The 19777-nt window shown below is 41.0% G+C and overlaps 1 protein-coding gene across 1 annotated transcript; it reads left to right on the top strand.

Annotated features, from left to right (window-relative positions):
* Positions 1-15178: 15178 nt before the first annotated feature.
* LOC135506051 (myristoylated alanine-rich C-kinase substrate-like) lies at positions 15179-18593 on the top strand. Its single transcript, XM_064925423.1, has 2 exons — positions 15179-15574; positions 16728-18593. Exons 1-2 carry the CDS (start codon positions 15479-15481, stop codon positions 17418-17420), a joined length of 789 nt encoding a protein of 262 aa, XP_064781495.1. The 5' UTR covers positions 15179-15478; the 3' UTR covers positions 17421-18593.
* The last annotated feature ends 1184 nt before the right edge of the window (positions 18594-19777 follow it).

The raw sequence follows: 19777 nt of genomic DNA on the forward strand, positions 1-19777 counted from the left end.
TGTGCAGCGACGCTCCCCATCCAACCTGACAGAGCTTGAGAGGATCTGCAGAGAAAGTAGTGTTAGACCCAAGAAGACTTCAGGCGGTAATCGCTGCCAAAGGTGCTTCCACAGCGTCCTGAGGAAATGGTCTGAATACCTTTTTTTATACTGTTTTGCTTTGTCATTATGGGGTATTGTGTGTAGATTGACGAGGCTGTAATGTAAAACTATTTGGAAAAGGGGTCTTGAATACTTTCCGAAGGCACTGTATATCCTTACATCACTTTGTCCAGCAAAGACTCAACATCAAAACTCAAAAGAACAGGCAACAAGTCTTCTGTTTCACCACTCACGCCATCCTGTCTGCATCGCACCAAACACTGGGAATCTTCACCTACAGTTGAACAACTTTTACATGTACTGCTACCCCAGTAATCACTCCTTTCCATAGTGCCCTTTTCTTGAGAGCAAAACAATTCACATCATTTGTCCCCATTGTCACCACAGACTCATCTTTATCCTGACCCTCGGTGCAAGCCTCGGAATCCGAGAACTTCACCACACCTACCCCATCAGACAATTCGCCCTCACTCACTTCCATGTCTCCTCCTGTCTTTGATCCGGCATACACTTTCTTACACTTTCTACCATTCTTCTTTAACAAACCATCTCCCCTTTCTCCGCCATTTTTAACCGATTCAAGCTCACCCTCTTCCTCCCTCTCTCTTCGACCACCTCTGCCTCTCTTTTTTTCCTTCATTCCTCCAAGTATATGTATCCTTATGATAATACAGCACTTCTCCTGACATACATCTTGTTCTGTCCCTCTCAAGGAACGCCATTTTAGAACTAACTCATAGTTCTGGTCCAGCTATTTGAATCAACTTCATGTTCTCTCCCAACAATTAGTAAACATCTGACCAATGATAATAGAGCAGTTGTTGCCAGGTAGATAAACAATACCAATACCCAAACAACTGGGGTGTATTCATTATGCCGATTCTGTTGCAAAACGTTTTTCAACATAAACTGTTGACTCAAACGGAAAACGTTTTGCAGAGAAAACAAGAGTTTCTTTTGGACAAATTCAGGTAGGTCATTCCCTGTTTTGTTCCATTTGCTCTGTTTGCTTCCGTTTGGTTCCTAAACGGTAAACGATTTCCATTGCAAGACGTCATGAATAGACCCCTGATTATCTATATTTTAGAACTACACGCAACAGTAATTTATGGCTCTATTCAATCTGTAACGCTGAAGCATTTGAGATCTCGCAATAGAAATGTAAAGGTAATTTCCATTTGAGCCAATATATGCAGCATTTACTGTGAATGCAGTCAATAATAATATTCCTCATCAAATAATCCTACAACAGTATTAGTAATCCCAATGTGGTAGAGGCTAAGGAATACGTCGTTTTTCATACCGGCCATCAGCTCAAGATGAGATATCACTCAGAGAGACAATGGTCATCTATTATCAGCTAGGGTGGGCGATGACTTCATGTTCTTTTTGTATTGATAAACAATGCCGGACTGGACAAAATATTGATGTAGTGTCCTCTTGAGCGGACACATTTAAGGAGCAAGAGGAAGTATGTAGGGGTTTAGCTGTCGCTGAATGAGCTGAAACATCAGAGCGGCTACTAAGGGCCAATTAGAAAGAATGTTCTCTTAACTAGCTTCCAATAAAGGATCACATCTGCAGCTAATGAAGGAGCAGAGAAGAAAAACGGAAGAACACATCAGTGTCAGATTAAGACTGTGTTGACAAATCAGGGCAGAGTCAACATAAACTACTTAATGTATGCAGAATGGACATTGAGGAGAAGTATGTTTGCAATGCTATTTTCATGACAAACCCATGGGTGAGCTTGGTGCTCCTCTTTTAGCTCCTGAAAATCATGTATAACCCTGGAGTCCATGAACAGACAGACTGAACACAGATTCCGGAGTGTTTTAGGCAGACAGCACATCCAATAAAGTAGGTTCTTGACCAGCCAAACAGAAACAGATGTTAAATGAGCAGAAGAGAAGCTCTCCAAGCTCTTAACCCTGACACTCTGATGAAGAATAAGCTGGCTACTGTCAGCTAGGCTGCTCTGTGTTAATCTATCTGCGTTAACAGTAGTAAATCCACTGGAAACAACTGGTTTAACTTTCCAAAGTGGCTTCTATAAACTCTCTTCAGATTTCTACTTTAAGCGCTTCACTGGCTACCATACATTCAATTATGGAATCCTATAGTACAGCAAACTGATAAAACTGATAAAACTCCTGGCTCCGGGTCTTTATCTCTTTCTACAGGTTTAAGGACTGATCCTGTCTTGAGATGAACTAATTACAGTGGTAATCTGGGATGATCTGTGTGATAGCAGCAGGGTGAACGGTATAGGACTGATCTGATCTGATCTGCATGATGAAGCTGAAGCATGCCCCAGCCCACACTCACATTAGCCAAACGCACATGCTAGTCAGTCAACTGTAGGCCTACAGTATTATCCCAAACCAATCCATTTGCTCTAATTTTATTTTTCAAATCCTGATTTCATCTGTTTCTACTGAAAGGCCTCAGAGGATTGTACCATTAATAATCTGTCAAAGAACATGAATGACAACTTTTAAGGGGACTTTCTCTACGGGGCACAGTATAACAGTGACTGTAGATTCACAGTAGATTCATGTCTTAATCATACAACTATCTCAGCAAGAATTCTTTGTGATACAGTAAATAGCCTAAAATGAAGGCTATCTTACAAACTAACATTAAAATGAGTTATACATCCATGTTTGCTGTTTTTATGTAATAATATAAAGTGCACATGTTCAAGATAGCACGTATAGGAATTGGAATTTGGTTGTGCTCCTAGATGGTTGAAAGCATAGTAATAACACATAGAAAACGTTGCTAACTTTTGGCTGTTCGTGGATATACTATATATATATATACTGTATATATATATACTACCCTCACTAGCTTTAAGCACCAACTGTCAGAGCAGCTCACAGATTACTGCACCTGTACATAGCCCACCTATATTTTAGCCCAAACAACTACCTCTTTCCTTACTGTATTTAATTTATTTATTTATTTTGCTCCTTTGCTCCTATTTTTATTTCTACTTTGCACATTCTTCCATTGCAAATCTACCATTCCAGTGTTTTACTTGCTATATTGTATATACTTTGCCACCATGGCCTTTTTTTGCCTTTACCTCCCTTATCTCACCTCATTTGCTCACATCGTATATAGACTTGTTTATACTGTATTATTGACTGTATGTTTGTTTTACTCCATGTGTAACTCTGTGTTGTTGTATGTGTCGAACTGCTTTGCTTCATCCTGGCCAGGTTGCAATTGTAAATGAGAACTTGTTCTCAACTTGCCTACCTGGGTGAATAAAGGTGAAATAAAATAAAATAAAATATAGGTTGTAATCTTAATGATCAACGCCACAACCAAATATCACCATATTACCCAATTATCCACGTTGAAATGACTGTGGTGCCCAGTGACATAAAACAATAGATACTTTGGATTGCATTGCTTTTCACAGGAAGTGCAGCTGCACAACAATCCATTATAGTAGTCTCACTGTAGCTCGTTGGATACCATGGAGATAGAATTGACAGAGAAGATCACACAGAGTGGATCCGCTCCATTCTGTTCTGATGATGATATCCGTGGATGTGCAGTGCCTGCCTGTGTAACGTTAGTGTTTTAGGATTTATAGGAAAGAGATTATGTGTACAGCCTATGCAGGCCTAATCAACAGAAACATACCATAATTAGACCTTATGTATTCTATATTACCTGGTGTTTGACATTATTATTATCTGGGCAATTCCCCAGTTAAGTGGTCTTGAGCATGCCCGATTACCTGGTCACTGATTTCAATTTGACAGGTGATTTATGTTGCTTTTCTATGCTAACATAACAAATGAAAGGAAGTGAGTTATTATATTGTAGATGAAACGGCTTTATTGACCCTCTGCTAAGCCTTCGCTCACAGATACAATCTGACTTCTTGCCAAATACTATTTTTGGCCGATGTTTTTCTTCCGGGAGTTACCCTATACAAATAAGGATTATTTTACTTTGGTGTATTCAACACTGAGGCTTTATGGGCTATTTACTTACATGATTGCTGCTGTTGGACAAACAACAGGTGCATCAGGGCTGTGCAGGCAGGGGCTCGCAAGCTGTTATCCAGGCAATTGCCTCCCTCCCCCACCACCCAAAACAATCTCTCTCTCCAAGGTTACTGTTATGCTAGCTGACTGGCTGCCAGAACAGAGCACCTCTCCCAACAACAATAAAGTGACTAGGGTCTGGTTTCTAGGGTCTGGTTCATCCACTTTAATAAAATACAAAACAGTAGCTAGCAAGATGGTGCATGAGTGCATTTCACAAGTGGCTAGTTTGTGTCAACTATCTTAACTAAAATCACTGCAAAGATTTTTCCTGCAAACTTTGGTTTTGAATCGCGACGTTCAGACATGTCTGCCTCATAATCTGTTGGGAGAGTCCCCGGCATCGACATAGGAAGTGACAAAGTGTCTCATTGCAAAGAGACCCTAGTGTTGCTTAGGGTCAGGTTTTCAGGAGTAGCAGGGGATGCACATGCCACATTGTGGTTTCCAGATAGATTAGTAGGTCTAACCACACCACAAAAACAAGGTTTAATGGACATCCGGAATTAGCTAAGAGTCACACTACTTATTGTTTAGAGGAGCAGAAACAGCAAACATTAAATTCTGAACCTGGATTGGTGTTTAGTTTTTTGCACATTTTCTACCAGCTAAATTGATTCATTCCAAATTATACATTATAGGATATACCATGTATCTAAAATCCTACATGTGGAATTCCTCAGAGCACTGCAACGTGCATTTATTCATCGCCATTACTAATTTGTCCTTTTTGTGATTTATGTAAGACTTAAAACACTCAAAATGCAAGAATGAGCACTGCCAAATTGAGATAAAGGGTTGAAGAGGAACACCTTTCTCCTCTTGTGTAACTATGCATATATCTGTCCAGGCTGGGCCTCTGAACCAACCAAGCAGAAAAGATGGAAGATATTGTCAAACTCCCTGATACATCACCATCATTATGAAATTATATTTGCATTACATACTTTGGTAATCACAGTGGAGGCTGAAGAAGGGAGGATGCCTCATAATAATGGCTGGAATGGAGTGTAATGGCTGGAATGGAGTGAATGGAATGATATCAAACACCACTCCATTCCAAAATCATGTGTTTGATACCATTCCATTCACTCCATTCCTTCCTTTGGCCGCCTTTCCTTCCAGTTCTCTGCTGCCAATGACTGGAACAAATTGTAAAAATCGCTGAAGTTGGATACTTATATCTCCCTCACTAGCATCAGCTATCTGAGCAGCTTACCGATCACTGCAGCTGTACACAGCCCATCTGTAAATAGCCCATCCAACTACCTACCTCATCCCCATAATGTTTTTATTTACTTTTTTGCAATTTTGCACACCAGTATTTCTACTTGCACATCATCATCTGCACATCTATCACTCCAGTGTTCATTTGCTAAATTGTAATTACTTCACTACTATGGCCTATTTATTGCCTTACCTCCTTACTCCATTTGCACACACTGTACACAGATTTTTTTTCTATTGTGTTATTGACTGTACTTTTGTTTATCCCATGTGTAACTCTGTGTTGTTGTTTTTTGTTTCACTGCTTTGCTTTATCTTGGCCAGGTCGCAGTTGTAAATGAGAACTTGTTCTCAACTGATCTACCTGGCTAAATAATGGTGAAATAAATACATTTAAAATGTACAATTCTGACCATTAAAATGAGTCGTCCTCCCCTCAGCAGCCTTCACTGGTTATGTGTTTCTTTTTCTCCACCCCATGGTGAACGACTCATTGAGAGTTATTCAAATTCTGTAATTATGTTAAATCATGCACACTTTTGCCTCCAACGGGTTGCAACAAGTAAAATGAGAACCAACTCAAGTGCTTACCTAAGCAGTAATTATTTTCTGTATGAAAACTAAGTCAATTGGATTCGAAGCAAACTGATAGTCATCTTGTTTGGAGCTGGACTAACGACCGACTCATACTCAAAATGCTTGACACTGCAAACCACTGAAACCATGTTTGATTCATCAGCAATGTGCACTGGAATGTTTTGTTGAAAAAGGGAAACGTTCAGTTTATGTCACCATTGTCTGAGTACAGACAACCAGAGCCTAGGTAATCTGGAGGGCATCATTCACTGTGTGTCATCACCAACACACTGAGCCTAAATAGAAGCTACTCCTCCAATAAAGAGTGAAAGAGTCAATCATGCCAATTAAGGATACTTTCTCTAATTGGAAGAGATTCAAAGCACTTTTAAAAGGGAAGTTCACCCATTTTGAACAAGTGAAAATAAGTTTACATGGAAATATGGGTGAACTTCCTCTTTAAAGTACCCGGGAGAACTTGAGCAGTTCCAAAAAGTATTTTGCTTGTAAAACATATCCATATATCTAAACACTGGCTCGAACAACTCATTCATGCAAAACACAAATCTCCATTGCCATCATTGACTTTGCCAAATATATCGATCAAGAAAGACTTGTGTTCATTCCATAATTCACCCATATGGCAGCATTTAAAACTCTTTGATCAAAAACATCCCAACTTTGTTCCTGCTTTGTGATTTTCAATCAATGGATTTACATTAATAAAACACAATATATTTTTTGTCAATAACTGTTACAAGTGCAGTATGTGCCAATTGATCCATCCATCAATCACATTTGGAGAAGACTCCTCCCACTTATGGCCTAAAGGTGTGGTTATTTATCTCTGATTTAACTGATGAGAGGGAAGCTGGAATGCCTTGTGGGGGCTAGAAGGTAAATAACAGATGTAGACTGACAGTGAAGTACTTACTTACAGACCCTTCCCAACAATACAGAGAAGAAAAAAAATTCTAACACAAGGAATAAATACAAAATGAGTAACAATAACTTGGTTATGTACACAGGGTACCAGCACAAAGTCGATCTGCAGGGGTAATTGAGGTAGATATGTACATATAGGTAGGGATAAAGTGACTAGGCAACAGGATAGATAATATACAGTAACAGCAGCGCATGTGTCAAAAGAGTTCGTGCAAAAAGGGTTAATGATAGTTAAATAGTTACCTGGACTAACTATTTTGCAGTTTTATGACTTGGGGGTAGAAGATGTTCAGGGTGCTGTTGGTTCCAGACTTGGTGTATCGGTACCGCTTGCCGTGCGGTAGCAGAGAGAACAGTCTATGACTTGGGTGGCTGGAGTCTTTGACATTTTTAAGGGCCTTCCTCTTACACCGATTGGTATAGAGGTCCTGGATGGCAGAGAGCTTGGTCCCAGTGATGTACTGGTTAGTATACACTACCCTGTAGCGCAATGCGGTCAGATGCCAAGCAGTTGCCATACCAGGCAGTGATGCAACCAGTCAAGATGCTGTCAATGGTGCAGGTATAACTTTTTGGGTACTCTGTCCCTGTTCTTGTGCCCCTTAAATTCCTGCTTTAAACCACCTCTTATCTCACACAACACACGCAGCGTCAGGCCTGTTTACTGAGGTCAGAGGTCAAAAATCCCAGGCACGTGTTTGTCATTAATTGGGAGCAACAAAAGAAACAGCAAACCTGGTTTCAAAAAACAGATAAAGCAACACCTCGTGGCACAACGCCTCTCACCTATTTGACCTAGACAGTTTGTGTGTATGCATTGATATGTAGGCTTCGTGTGCCTTTTTAAAAATGTATGTAGTTCTGTCCTTGAGCTGTTCTTGTCTAATGATGTTCTGTATTATGTCATTCTGTATTATGTTTCATATTTTGTTTGGACCCCAGGAAGAGTAGTTGCTGCTTTTGCAACAGCTAATGGGGATCCTAATAAAATACCAAATACCAAATTTGGCCAATGGGACAATCAAAGGAGAGGTGGCAGGGGATCAAAGGAGAAGGGGGCAGGGGTGTTTACTCCTCAGGCCATAGGGGGACCGTTGGTTGCTGGGGGGCAGTGAGTGGAGACTGAGGGGAGTGGAGAGCACCACACCCAGGAAGGAGGAGCCCAGCTCAGTCAGTACCATGGTCAAGAATAACAATATGTGTCCCCCAAATTACACCTTATTCCCTTTATTGTGGACTACTTTGATCAGGCCCATTGGGCTGAAAAGTATTGCACTATGTAGGGGATAGGGTGCCATTTGGGAAGCAGATATGTCTAGGCTTTATTGTGTATATCATGATAATTTACTGTGATCAAGTTTTAACCAGCCAGCCATCATGTTGTGACAACTCTGTACTGTCACACATTGGGCAGAAATGCTACTCCAATATGTGCAGCACATGTTCTTTTGAAGCATGGCCACTGGCCATTATCATGTCCTTACTTCCTGATTCTAGCTAGGAAGAGCAGTGATTATCCTGGGAAAGAAGTCAGTCAGATAAACTAATGATATGACTGTAAACATTCAGTGCACATAGCTCTATGCCCACCATTCATTCATTATATCTACAAATAACACTGGTTGGGGTAGCATCGACTCTAACTGGCATACCAAAGATACCGGGATCATAAGCTTACACAATGCCGTGGCTTTTCTCCCTGTGGTCTAAGAGGGGGTACGGACAGGACAGTGGTCAGATTGAAACAGTGAGCTTGGCACCCACCGCGGCTGTCGGGCTGAACAGTTACTCTGGGAGACAGACACATGACGGTTCTGTTCTGGTGCATCTGTCAGACGATGGCATTCCTGCAGCTGCAGCCTGTGCTGAGGCAGCGATGTGTGCAGACAAAAAGTCTTATCGAACCGCCACACAAACAACAGTCTGCCCCTTCCAACCCCACCACCACTCTCCACTCCAAACCACAGGGCCTGCTTTTAATCAATTGTATCTCTCCATAAGGGGAGGCGGTGTACTCTCCATCAGTCATAGGAGAGGGCCATCTTAGTGTCACTGATCAGAGAAGCACAATTGATCTGACTGAGCCTGATCCCTTCTGCTATCTGGCTGCTTGTGAAAGATACCGATGATAGATGCTTCAACATTCAAGGTGAATAATAATGAGGTCTCTTCCAAGGATGTGTGGATGGAATGCTTTCATGCTTTAAGGTTGAATGGGAGCGACTGTTTCCTCCTGTACTAATGAGAAACATTTAACATCACCTTGGGATTGTGTAACTATTACTTCCAGCTGCCCATGCCCCCACATACACACACTCACTATTTTCAGTAATTTAACCAGAGATTAAGAGATGACAAATTGATGACAATGAACAATATATTGAACCATTCATAACATTTGGCAATGCCTGTGTTGGCTTCATGAATTAGTGAATCAAAATTATTGTGTGATAAAATCTAATTGGTGTCATCAGCAAAGAAAAATGGGAAGTACGGTAGAAGACAGTAGCAAGGTCATTGATATAGATTAGGAATAACAACGGTCCAATTATCCAACCCTGTGGCACGCCACAGGATATCTTGGCTCTGGTAGATGCACAGCCATTTGCATAAACACATTGTTCTCTACCATAAACATAACTATTTAGCCAATGATATGTATAATCATGAAAATTGTAACAATGCCATTTAGAAAGTAATATTTCATGATCATCCGTGTCAAACTCTTTGGATAAATAAATCAAAATGCCAAGAGCGTATTCATTGTAGTTCAGGGCTTGAAAGATTTTATCCACAAGTTGCAAAAGAGCCATATCTGTGGAGTACTTGAATGTTTACCAAGATCATTAATATGTAAACACCTAAATACAATGATGCATTTAAGTCACACTTGGGAGCACTGGGACTTTGACTTTCCAGTGAATTTCCTACAATGTGGTACTGTGGGGAATATAAAACATGATCATAATTCCAAAAACACTTTGCAGTAAAACACAAATGTAATTCACTTGCATAATAGAAGCATTTCCATAACAACAATTGAATGGTGTTCCTTCCGGTGTTGCGCTGCTCCCACTCACAGATGTGAAGAGGCTGAGGGGATAGTTAACAGGCCCTGCATGGGATGGGTCCTAGGGGATAGGGGAGTGGAGAGGGAGGGTAAAACCATGTTGCATGCACACCCAGTCCCACTGCTTAAATGCTTCAACAAGATGGCAGAAACCAGGGCTTTAAAAATGTCACATATCTTACTACTTCTGTTTCAGAATGTGATCTGGTGGATAAATAAAAGCCATCCATGTGGAGAGTGGAGTCGCTGTGAGAGATAAGCTAGGCTAGCACACTGTGGTGTTTGAAATGCAGGGGCTTGAATCGCCATCTGTGTCAGCACAGAGGCACACCCAAAACAGAAGGAGATATTCCCCCAATGCACCCAGGGGGGTGGGGTAGTGGTGCAGAGGAAGAAACAAAGCAATGGGAGCAGGAATCAAGGCCAGATCCACAGAGGGGAGTGGAGACCTGCAATTATTAGCCCAGCAGAAGCTGTTCCTCCTCTACCTCACACAAACAACTCAGGCTTATGAAATAGAGTATTATATTTCCACATCTTTTGTGCAGACTGGGGTTTCTGGTTCCTGTACCTTTTGTTGGTACAACTACATGGACAAATATTAGTTTAGCCATTGAGGTTGAGTGGAGGACACAATGGGCACAACTAATAGGATTCCTGTAATGGTGGTGGAAAAGCTGTATGGACTAACATTTACGGTTGGGCAGATTGAGTTTTAAAGAGGTTCCTTTCACCTCATGTCCCTGTCCTATTCAGCCAGGTCACCAGGCTCCTCCCTAGTGTTTTGTGTGCAGCTATTCACAGCTCTCCCTCCATCGCCCAGTGCCTTCACCTCTCTGCTTCCTCCTGCCCTCAGTGCCGTTACACAATATTGACCCTAAACAAATGAATTATTGCATTCCTAAATGCTGAAGATATGCTCAGAGTAAGGCTATTGAATGTTTTCCTATGAGGCAATAGAAAAAAAGTCAACATTGACAGAACCAATAAGAAACAGGGAAGTAAAAAAAGGAAACAAAGAGAGTGTGGATCTGTATTCAGAGGAGTTCAGTGGTTCTGGTCATACTTTGGTGCTGTTGTTAACAGAAAGCTAGATATTGTTATCACTATATATTAAAGGTATACTTCGGGATTTTGTCTTCTGGACTTTATACTTATATATTCTCATCCCATTCCTATACTTGATTGTGTGTATTAGGTTTTGTTGTGGAATTTGTTAGATATTAGGTTTTGTTGTGGAATTGTTAGAGATTAGGTTTTGTTGTGGAATTGTTAGATATGACCTGTTAGATACTGCTAAGCTGTTGGATCTCGAAGCATAAGCATTTCGCTACACTCGCAATAACATCTGCTAACCATGTGCATGCGACCAATGCAATTTGATTTGATTTCTTTATCAGGCTCATACAAGAGAGTACAGTTGACTGTATTTGGTGCTGCAATTGCACTGCAAACCGTGTACTTTTTTGAACACTCACTTCCCCCCAGGGCCAATCACTAGATGTCAACAAGCCTGTGCTGTGAGTAACTGAAACTTTCAGGAGACCACTTCCTCCATTCTGCAGAACCCCCCTCCCTCCTCCTCCCCTCTCCACCACTGCCAAAACGACTGGAGCTTGTTAAACCATCATTTAGCTGAGAGAGTGACAAGGGGGAGACTCAGAGCTCAAGAGTGTAGCTGAGTGACTACTCTAAGTGGCTGTAGCTCCTGATTGGCTGCCACAGTGTTTACTGTGATATGTCATCTCACCCAACACACTGCTCTTTCAATTCAATTCAAGGGGCTTTATTGGCATGGGAAACATATGTTAACATTGCCAAAGCAAGTGAAGTAGATAATATACAAAAGTGAAATAAACAATAAATATGAACAGTAAACATAACACTCACAGAAGATCCAAAATAATAAAGACATTACAAATGTCATATTAGGTATTTAAACAGTGTTGTAACGATTTACAAATTAAAGTACAAAAGGGAAAATAAATTAGCATAAATATGGGTTGTATTTACAATGGTGTTTGTTCTTCACTGGTTGACCTTTTCTTGTGGCATCAGGTCACAAATATTGCTGCTGTGATGGCACACTGTGGATATGGGAGTTTATTAAAATCGGGTTTGTTTTCAAATTCTTTGTGGATCTGTGTAATCTGAGGGAAATATGTGTCTCTAATATGGGCATACATTGGGCAGGAGAATAGGAAGTGCAGCTCAGTTTACACCTCATTTTGTGGGCAGTGTGCACATAGCCTGTCTGCTCTTGAGAACCAGGTCTGCCTACAGTGACCTTTCTCACTAGCAAGGCTATGCTCACTGAGTCTGTACATAGTTAAAGCTTTCCTTAGGTTTGGGTCTGTCAATGTGGTCAGGAATAAAAAATAATATTCTAATGTGTCAAGTAATTATCTTTTTGTTTTCTCATGATTTGGTTGGGTCTAATTGTGTTGCTGTCCTGGGGCTCTGTGGGGTGTGTTTGTGTTTGTGAACAGAGCCCCAGGACCAGCATGCTTAGGGGACTCTTCTCCAGGTTCATCTCTCTGTAGGTGAAGGCTTTGTTATGGAAGGTTTGGGAATCACTTCCTTTTAGGTGGTTGTAGAATTTAACAGCTCTTTTCTGGATTTGGATCATTAGTGGGTATGCATTATTTGGTGTTCTACGTTGTACAGAGTATATTTTTGCAGAATTCTTCCAAGGGGAGCTGTTGAGAAAGGAATGTGCAGGGAGAGAGAATGGCTATCAGTTTTATCACTGACCCTGAAAGGCTCTTTGCCCCTGACCTGTCACCTGAGAGGAGAAAGTCTTCACCCTTCATTTGTCACCATTCCTATCTCTCAGATAAGTGAAATAAGCAAAGTGCCATAAGCTATTTGTCCAACTTGGGGAATGTGTGTGTGTGTGTGTGTGTGTGAGTGTGTGTGTGTGTGTGTGTGTGTGTGTGTGTGTGTGTGTGTGTGTGTGTGTGTGTGTGTGTGTGTGTGTGTGTGTGTGTGTGTGTGTGTGTGTGTGTGTGTGTGTGTGTGTGTGTGTGTGTGTAACACCACAACTATGAAACTGTGGACAAACTATTTTGCAGAACCATGGCCAGACAGGGAAGTGTGAATAGGAGATGGTCATCTTTGCTGTGCTTTTGTTACCACACATCTTCACAATGGAAATATGGCAACTTGCAAAATGAATGCAAGACAGAAAGACAGACATGCACACTAGTGATGAAATGCACTAGTGATAAATCATATCATGCATAATATTTCTGGATGCTTACACAAACCAATATGGCTTGCAAGGTAAGGCAAAAACACATCAAGGTTTAACTTTATCTTCTAAGTTCACTTAATAAACATCTCCAACATACTTCAAGAGAACATATATTTAACTAGGTTTCCAATACAGTAAAATTATTATTTCAGTCCAGCTAATGTGTCTTGGAAAAGCAGAGAAGAAAAGCAGAATGGTGACCACTTGGGTTCCAAATGAGTCTCCAAAAGGTTGTGCATAATGCCAAAAGTATGCAACTTCCGCAATCAGTCAACTAGGGGTGTCCTCAGCAAAGTAGATCCCCTGAATGATTTAGCCTTACATTGCAGTCACTCTCTTCACTTATGACAATTGAATCGCAGCGTCATGTCCTTTTCATTGGGCTTGTTCGACATTGCAGCAGACTGTGCAGGCGACAGCCGACTGACAGATCTACAAACAAAATTGCGTCATAAATAACTACTCATTATTACTTGTACATCAGTCAATCACAATTTACCCATGATGCATTACGTTTTGATTATCTCGAACACGGCCGCAGACTGTAATAAAATATCCGAAGACCTAACTTTACGGAAATACAACTCACCACCCAGCATTTGTGCTCTAGTACGCTCAATAACGAGTTCTCTCATTCACCGTCCTCAAGATTACGTGGAGTTTTGCATACCGCGTTCGAATGACACTACCCTGCTGAGACGCTGACCGTGTGCTGAAAGCTTTGTGCAAGTCTACTACTCGCCTCTCCTTCAAGCTTTGACCTCAGTTAAACCGGTCAGATTACCATGGAAACATGATGATTCCGAGCGACAAGACAATAGGAGAACACTGAATGTTTGAGTTGAGAAAAAAAAATGTGTTCAATAAATCCAAATACGATTCTTTCCATAGACTACATACACATATATCACTGCCATGCAATAAGTATTGCAATCAATGAGGGAAAAGTACAGTTAGACCATGTTGTCAAGACATTTGAGAATGTCCACAGCAACGTTTTTGAAACCTCTGACTTTAAACATGTATTCAGTAGCCAAGGCTATTGCAATTTATATAGCTTTAATTTAAGCCTGTCGCCCCTCCCTCTCGTTTCGTTTGGTAGGCATAACGGGACACTAAAATATTATTCGTTCAGTCAATTTATTGTGTATACACACGGTGTGCATTGAGGGAAAAACTGCACCATAATTGCTCATTATTAATATCCTAACTGACGTTTTGTATACTGTAGAATACATAGAATGATGCAATCCATTCGACGGTATCTTTATTAAAAATAAACATCTTAAATTACAAAAATATATATAAACGTAACTTAAATGTGGTGCATATTGTGATTTGAGATTAATTTCTTACAAGATGGCAAAGGGTTGAAATGTGCATTTTATCAATATTTGATTGTCTCACATAAGCAGTATTTTTTCAAGATGAAAAACAGCCGCCACTAAATATACCTTCTATGAACACTGTCTGTTTCAAGTGAATCTGGCTGTATTCAGAGCACGTTCTGAAAGTGGTGGCTGCTCGAGCTCACCGAGCCAAAAAGCCAAACACCAATTTCTGCCTAATGCAAATGCCGATTCCTCATATTCACATTACATAATTGAGATGAAATTGTTACAAACAATAATGTCACCCTAACAAATGGATCATTATTAATCAATAATTAGGTATGACTTTGTTATGAGTGATTAAAACGTATTTAAAACCTCTGTATACACCATAATTGCCCAAATTACCTTCTCGGTTGACTTTTTTTAATTTTGTGATTTTGAAAGTAAAATTTGTTGCCGCGACAAGATTATTGTTTTCATATTTGTTACAATCTGGAAAAAAATCCATTGTTTCACTCGTTTTTAAGCCTTGCCCACTTTCTGTGTGAGGACTCTGATTGGCTGTATCTGAGCGCGGATGCCGTCATCGCTCGGAATGCTCATTCATCTGTGTACTTGGGCGTTGGACTCCGCATCTTATTAGCAACAAGGGAAATTTCTCCATTTTCCACCCTGTCTACAGCGAAAGCCACAAATCTGGGATTTTTTATTACTTCTCTTCAGTTGGCAGGTTTTCTGACATTTTCCCATTTTGTTCACTGCGACTGGACTTTGATTGCTTCTCCAGTAAACTTTTCAAAGAAGAACCTTCGCAAAGAGCTTGCGTTTAAAAAAGAGGCAAGTGGTCGGTCTTTGTTCGTTTTTTGGATCTGTTGAGTTTCTTTGTTGGAGCGAAAGCATGGGAGCGCAATTCTCCAAGACAGCTGCAAATGGCGAAACCGCGGTTGAAAAGCCTGGAGAGGCTGCCGCTTCACCAACCAAGACCAATGGACAGGTAATTGCGTTTGTTCAATGAAATATATGTATACGGTTGGTTTGCGTAAAAGTTTTCTCTGCGTTATTGTGGGCACTTGTGGAGACGCACGCCAGGCTGTTGGAGCAAACGACCACGATGGGAAAACATTGATTCACAAGATTACATGTTTTATATAATCAGTACTATTTGATCATTGAGTTAATGTAATTTCTAAAAAATATTATTATTAAGTCAAAATGATTTGGATAATTATGTGCAGACAAATGCTGTAAATTAAACTCGTTTTCATTGATTCATTTGCAATGTGGGGATTTCCACACCGTTAAAATCCACAGCCTTTGTTTGAAATGTCTGATTGTGAGACATTGGGAATTGGTATCACATTGTAGGGTCGGTCCATAGGTGGCCATGAATTGTTAAATGGCAATTGGATCGATAATATTTGGAATCAAAATCATATTTAAAACAGCACAAATGTAATAACTTGATGCTATCGGTAAGTGAATGGGGGAGATGCACGACGCCAACAATGGCTTGACACGGTCTAGCTAACATCACCTCGCCTTTTGTTACAGATGCTCGTGTAGAGAACAGGGATGGTTACTATGACACTGAAGGCAGCGGAGCCACATTCGAATAATGCGCCCGTCCTGAAGATCTTATAATAAGTGTTGGAAAGGGTGGTGTTTATGAACGCGATATTGCAACAAAAAAATAATTGTTTGAAGGTTCTGTGTCGTTTTTGAGATATTGCTCTGCGTAGTCGGGTGTATTAATGAGCATCTGCTGTTTTAATGAGCAGCTGCTTTGCGTTGGTGCTTCGGTATTGGAGAGACTGGCAGAGGCGCATCGCCCCCTAGTGAAACACACGAAACATTGACTCCGTCAATGTTAGAATCAGCTCATTCTCGCTTGTGATTAGTGGGGAAATGTTTCAATCATGAATCACAAAAAAATGTTAAATTCTTAACTCGCAAAGTAATTACCGCCGCACGTGCCTAAAAGTCCAGTGATACTAAACAGGTAAAAACTTGAGATGAGGCTACATGCTTTGTCTCAGTTGAATTTGTGGTGTCTACTGCCCCTTGTGTAACTGTGTGGCAATGGTCCACTCCACACACTATATTTCCACGTTTGTTACTTGTATGATAAGACTTCAATTTCTCTTTAGGAAAATGGCCATGTGAAAGTGAATGGGGATGCCTCTCCTGCAGCTGCCGAGGCAGGCAAAGGGGTGCAGGCCAATGGCAGCACCACAGCTGAGGAGGCTCCAAAAGCGGAGGCTGCGCCTGTAGAGGTGGTGGCAGTAGATGGGGTGAAGACAGAGAATGCAGAGACTGTGTCTCCAGCAGCTGAGGGTGAGGCCGCCAAGCCGGAGGGAGCCACGGCTTCAACCAGCAACGAGACCCCCAAAAAGAAGAAGAAGCGCTTCTCATTCAAAAAGTCCTTCAAGCTCAGTGGCTTCTCCTTCAAGAAAACCAAAAAGGAGACTGGCGATGGGGCAGAGGGTGAGGAGGCTGCTGCGTCCACTGAGGAGGCCAAGGCTGAGACAGCCGAGGCCCCAGAGGTCACGGCAGAGGGTGGGGAGGCCAAGCCTGCTGAGGGAGAGGCTGCACCTGCTGCTGCTGTTGAGGAGGAGGCCAAGGAAGCAGCTAGCCCTGCAGAGGCTAAGCCTGAGGAAGCAGCAGCAGCCCCCGCTGAGGAGGCCAGGGTAGCCCAAGCCACTGAGGAGCCAAAGGCAGAAGAAAAGCCAGCTGAGCCTGCTGCTGCAGAGGAAGCACCCATCTCGGAGGAGGCTGCACCTGCAACAGAGGCTGCATCCAGTCCAGAAGCCCCCGTTACTGCAGAGGCCGCTGTTGAGTAAAGCTGGAAACTCAGAGCAAAACAGGATAAATTAAAAATTAAAAAAGGAGAAAAAAAGATAATCAAAGAACATTTCCCTGTTTGTATGTTGGAGTGGTGCCAGTTGATGGCTTTGGAGAACTTGTCTACAACCAGGGATATTTTAAAGCTTTCCTTTTTTTGGTTTTCCCTTCCCCCCCACAAAACCTATCTCGGTCCATTGTTACTACCATTCCAACGGGCAGAGGTGGGTGGCTTAAATGTAAAACTACAGAAAAATACATCCACGCTCTGCCATATATTTTTTGCATCAGTATTAAATGTTTTGTTTTTGCATTTTTATACAAAATGTAAACTTGTCAAAATGTATGGACATCCCCATGGTATGAAGGATTTGGGGAAAAGTTGAGTTGTATATGAAGGGGATTTTGGGGTGGGCAGGGGATGGAATAGAAGGTGGCACAATTGTGCCACAGACTGATGTAAAGAGTAATCTTAAAAAAATTGAATGAAACGACCAACACCTGTGTACCACGAGAGTACCATGCGATTTACAACACTAAGTAATTTTTACTATGAGACAAAATATTAAATTCCCAGAGCTAGGTTTAGGAAGTCATTTAAAAGAAATCATAGGAGCTTTTCACTTCTCATTAGCTGTACCAGTCAGTGATTCAGTAGAAATACAAGTTGTATAGGCTTTATTGTTTATTGCTGGTTTTATGACCTTAATAAAGTGTAAGTATGTATAGGCGGGGTGTTTTTAACTGTGATTATTGTACAAATGAAATCTTGATCTCAAGAAGCACATGAAGTTTGCAGCTCTTTTTCCACCCGCTCATTTTTGTAAGATAACGAAAACAAATTCATCCTGGAAGACCTTTTAAGCAATTTTGAACTCAACCAAGCTGTGATAAGTGGAATGGTTACTGTTTATATACTGTGGTATGTTTTGATTACAGCAGACAATGCTTTTCAGTGGTCTTTGACGAATTAAGGAATCTCTATCAGATGCAATGTTTGTGTAGCATCTTGTCTCTTTCTTTTCTTTTGTAAATACTGGAGAAGGTTTTACCAATTTGACTTAGAGATGGAATGTAACTTTGCTTACAAAAATTGCTATTAAACTCCTGCTTAAGGTGTTCTAATTTTCTGTGAGCACACTAAAAGCAAAAATAAATGTGAATAAAATTTGTGCAGCATCTGTGTTTTCATTTAACCATTTCTGTTCAGTAAACTGTAATGATGGAGGTGGTAAATTGAGTCATTTCAACAGCGAAGTGAGGACTTGTCATCATTTGGATACAAGTGTGTTAACAGTAGTGTATTCAGGCTAACTGCCTTTTCTACATACTCAAACGTTACGGTATGTTTGCAAAAGCACTTTGCCTTAACAACACCAAGATGGTTTTGCTGATCAAAGCCAGTGTCAATGCCCCTCGGTCATTTACAAAAGTCAAACATAGACTCCTCAATGGTTTGGCCAAATCTATTTAATCTCACATTATTTCAACTAACATAAACTAGGTCTAACTTGTTCAAAGCCTTTTAAAATCAAGTATGCACCTGAATACAGTGCCTTTGGAAAGTATTCAGAGACCTTGACTTTCTCCACACTTGATTGTTACAGCCTTATTGATTAAACATTGATTAAATTCATTGTTTTCCTCATCAATTTACACCCCCCCCCAAAAAAACAGGGTTTTAGCTTATTTCTTTAAAAGAAATACAACTTACAGACCCTTTGCTATGAGACTTGAAATTGAGCTCATGTGTATCCTGTTTCCATTGATCATCCTTGAACTGTTTCTACAACGATTGGAGTCCACCTGTGGTAAATACAATTGATTGAACATGATTTGGAAAGGCAGACACCTGCCCATGTAAGTTCCCACAGTTAACACTGCATGCCAAAGTAAAAACCAATAAATAACGTTGAAGGAATCGTCCATAGAGCTCAAGAGACAGGATTGTGTCGAGGCACAGATCTGGGGAAGGCTAGCAAAAAAATAATGTAGCATTGAAGAACACAGTGGCCTCCAACATTTTTAAATAGAAGTTTGGAACCACCAAGACTTTGGCCGGGCGGACAGCTCTAGGTAAACTGAGCAATTGGGGGAGAAGGGCCTTGGTCAGGGAGTGACAGAGCTCCAGAGTTCCTCTGTAGAGATGGGAAAACCTTCCATTTACATTTAAGTCATTTAGCAGACGCTCTTATCCAGAGCGACTTACAAATTGGTGAATTCACCTTCTGACATCCAGTGGAACAGCCACTTTACAATAGTGCATCTAAAGGACAACCATCTCTGCAGGACTCCACCAATCAGCCAAGATTCTCTGGTCTGATGAAACCAAGATTAAGCTCTTTGGCCTGAATGC

This window comes from Oncorhynchus masou, chromosome 19 (genome assembly GCF_036934945.1).
Source record: "Oncorhynchus masou masou isolate Uvic2021 chromosome 19, UVic_Omas_1.1, whole genome shotgun sequence".
NCBI lineage: Eukaryota > Metazoa > Chordata > Actinopteri > Salmoniformes > Salmonidae > Oncorhynchus > Oncorhynchus masou.

What these genes read in the sequence shown, in the direction of transcription:
- LOC135506051 (XM_064925423.1), top strand. Translation starts at nt 15,479, where the DNA reads ATGGGAGCGCAATTCTCCAAGACAGCTGCAAATGGCGAAACCGCGGTT. An exon ending in CAACCAAGACCAATGGACAG is followed by an intron (nt 15,575 to 16,727) that starts GTAATTGCGTTT and finishes ATTTCTCTTTAG; the next exon opens with GAAAATGGCCATGTGAAAGT.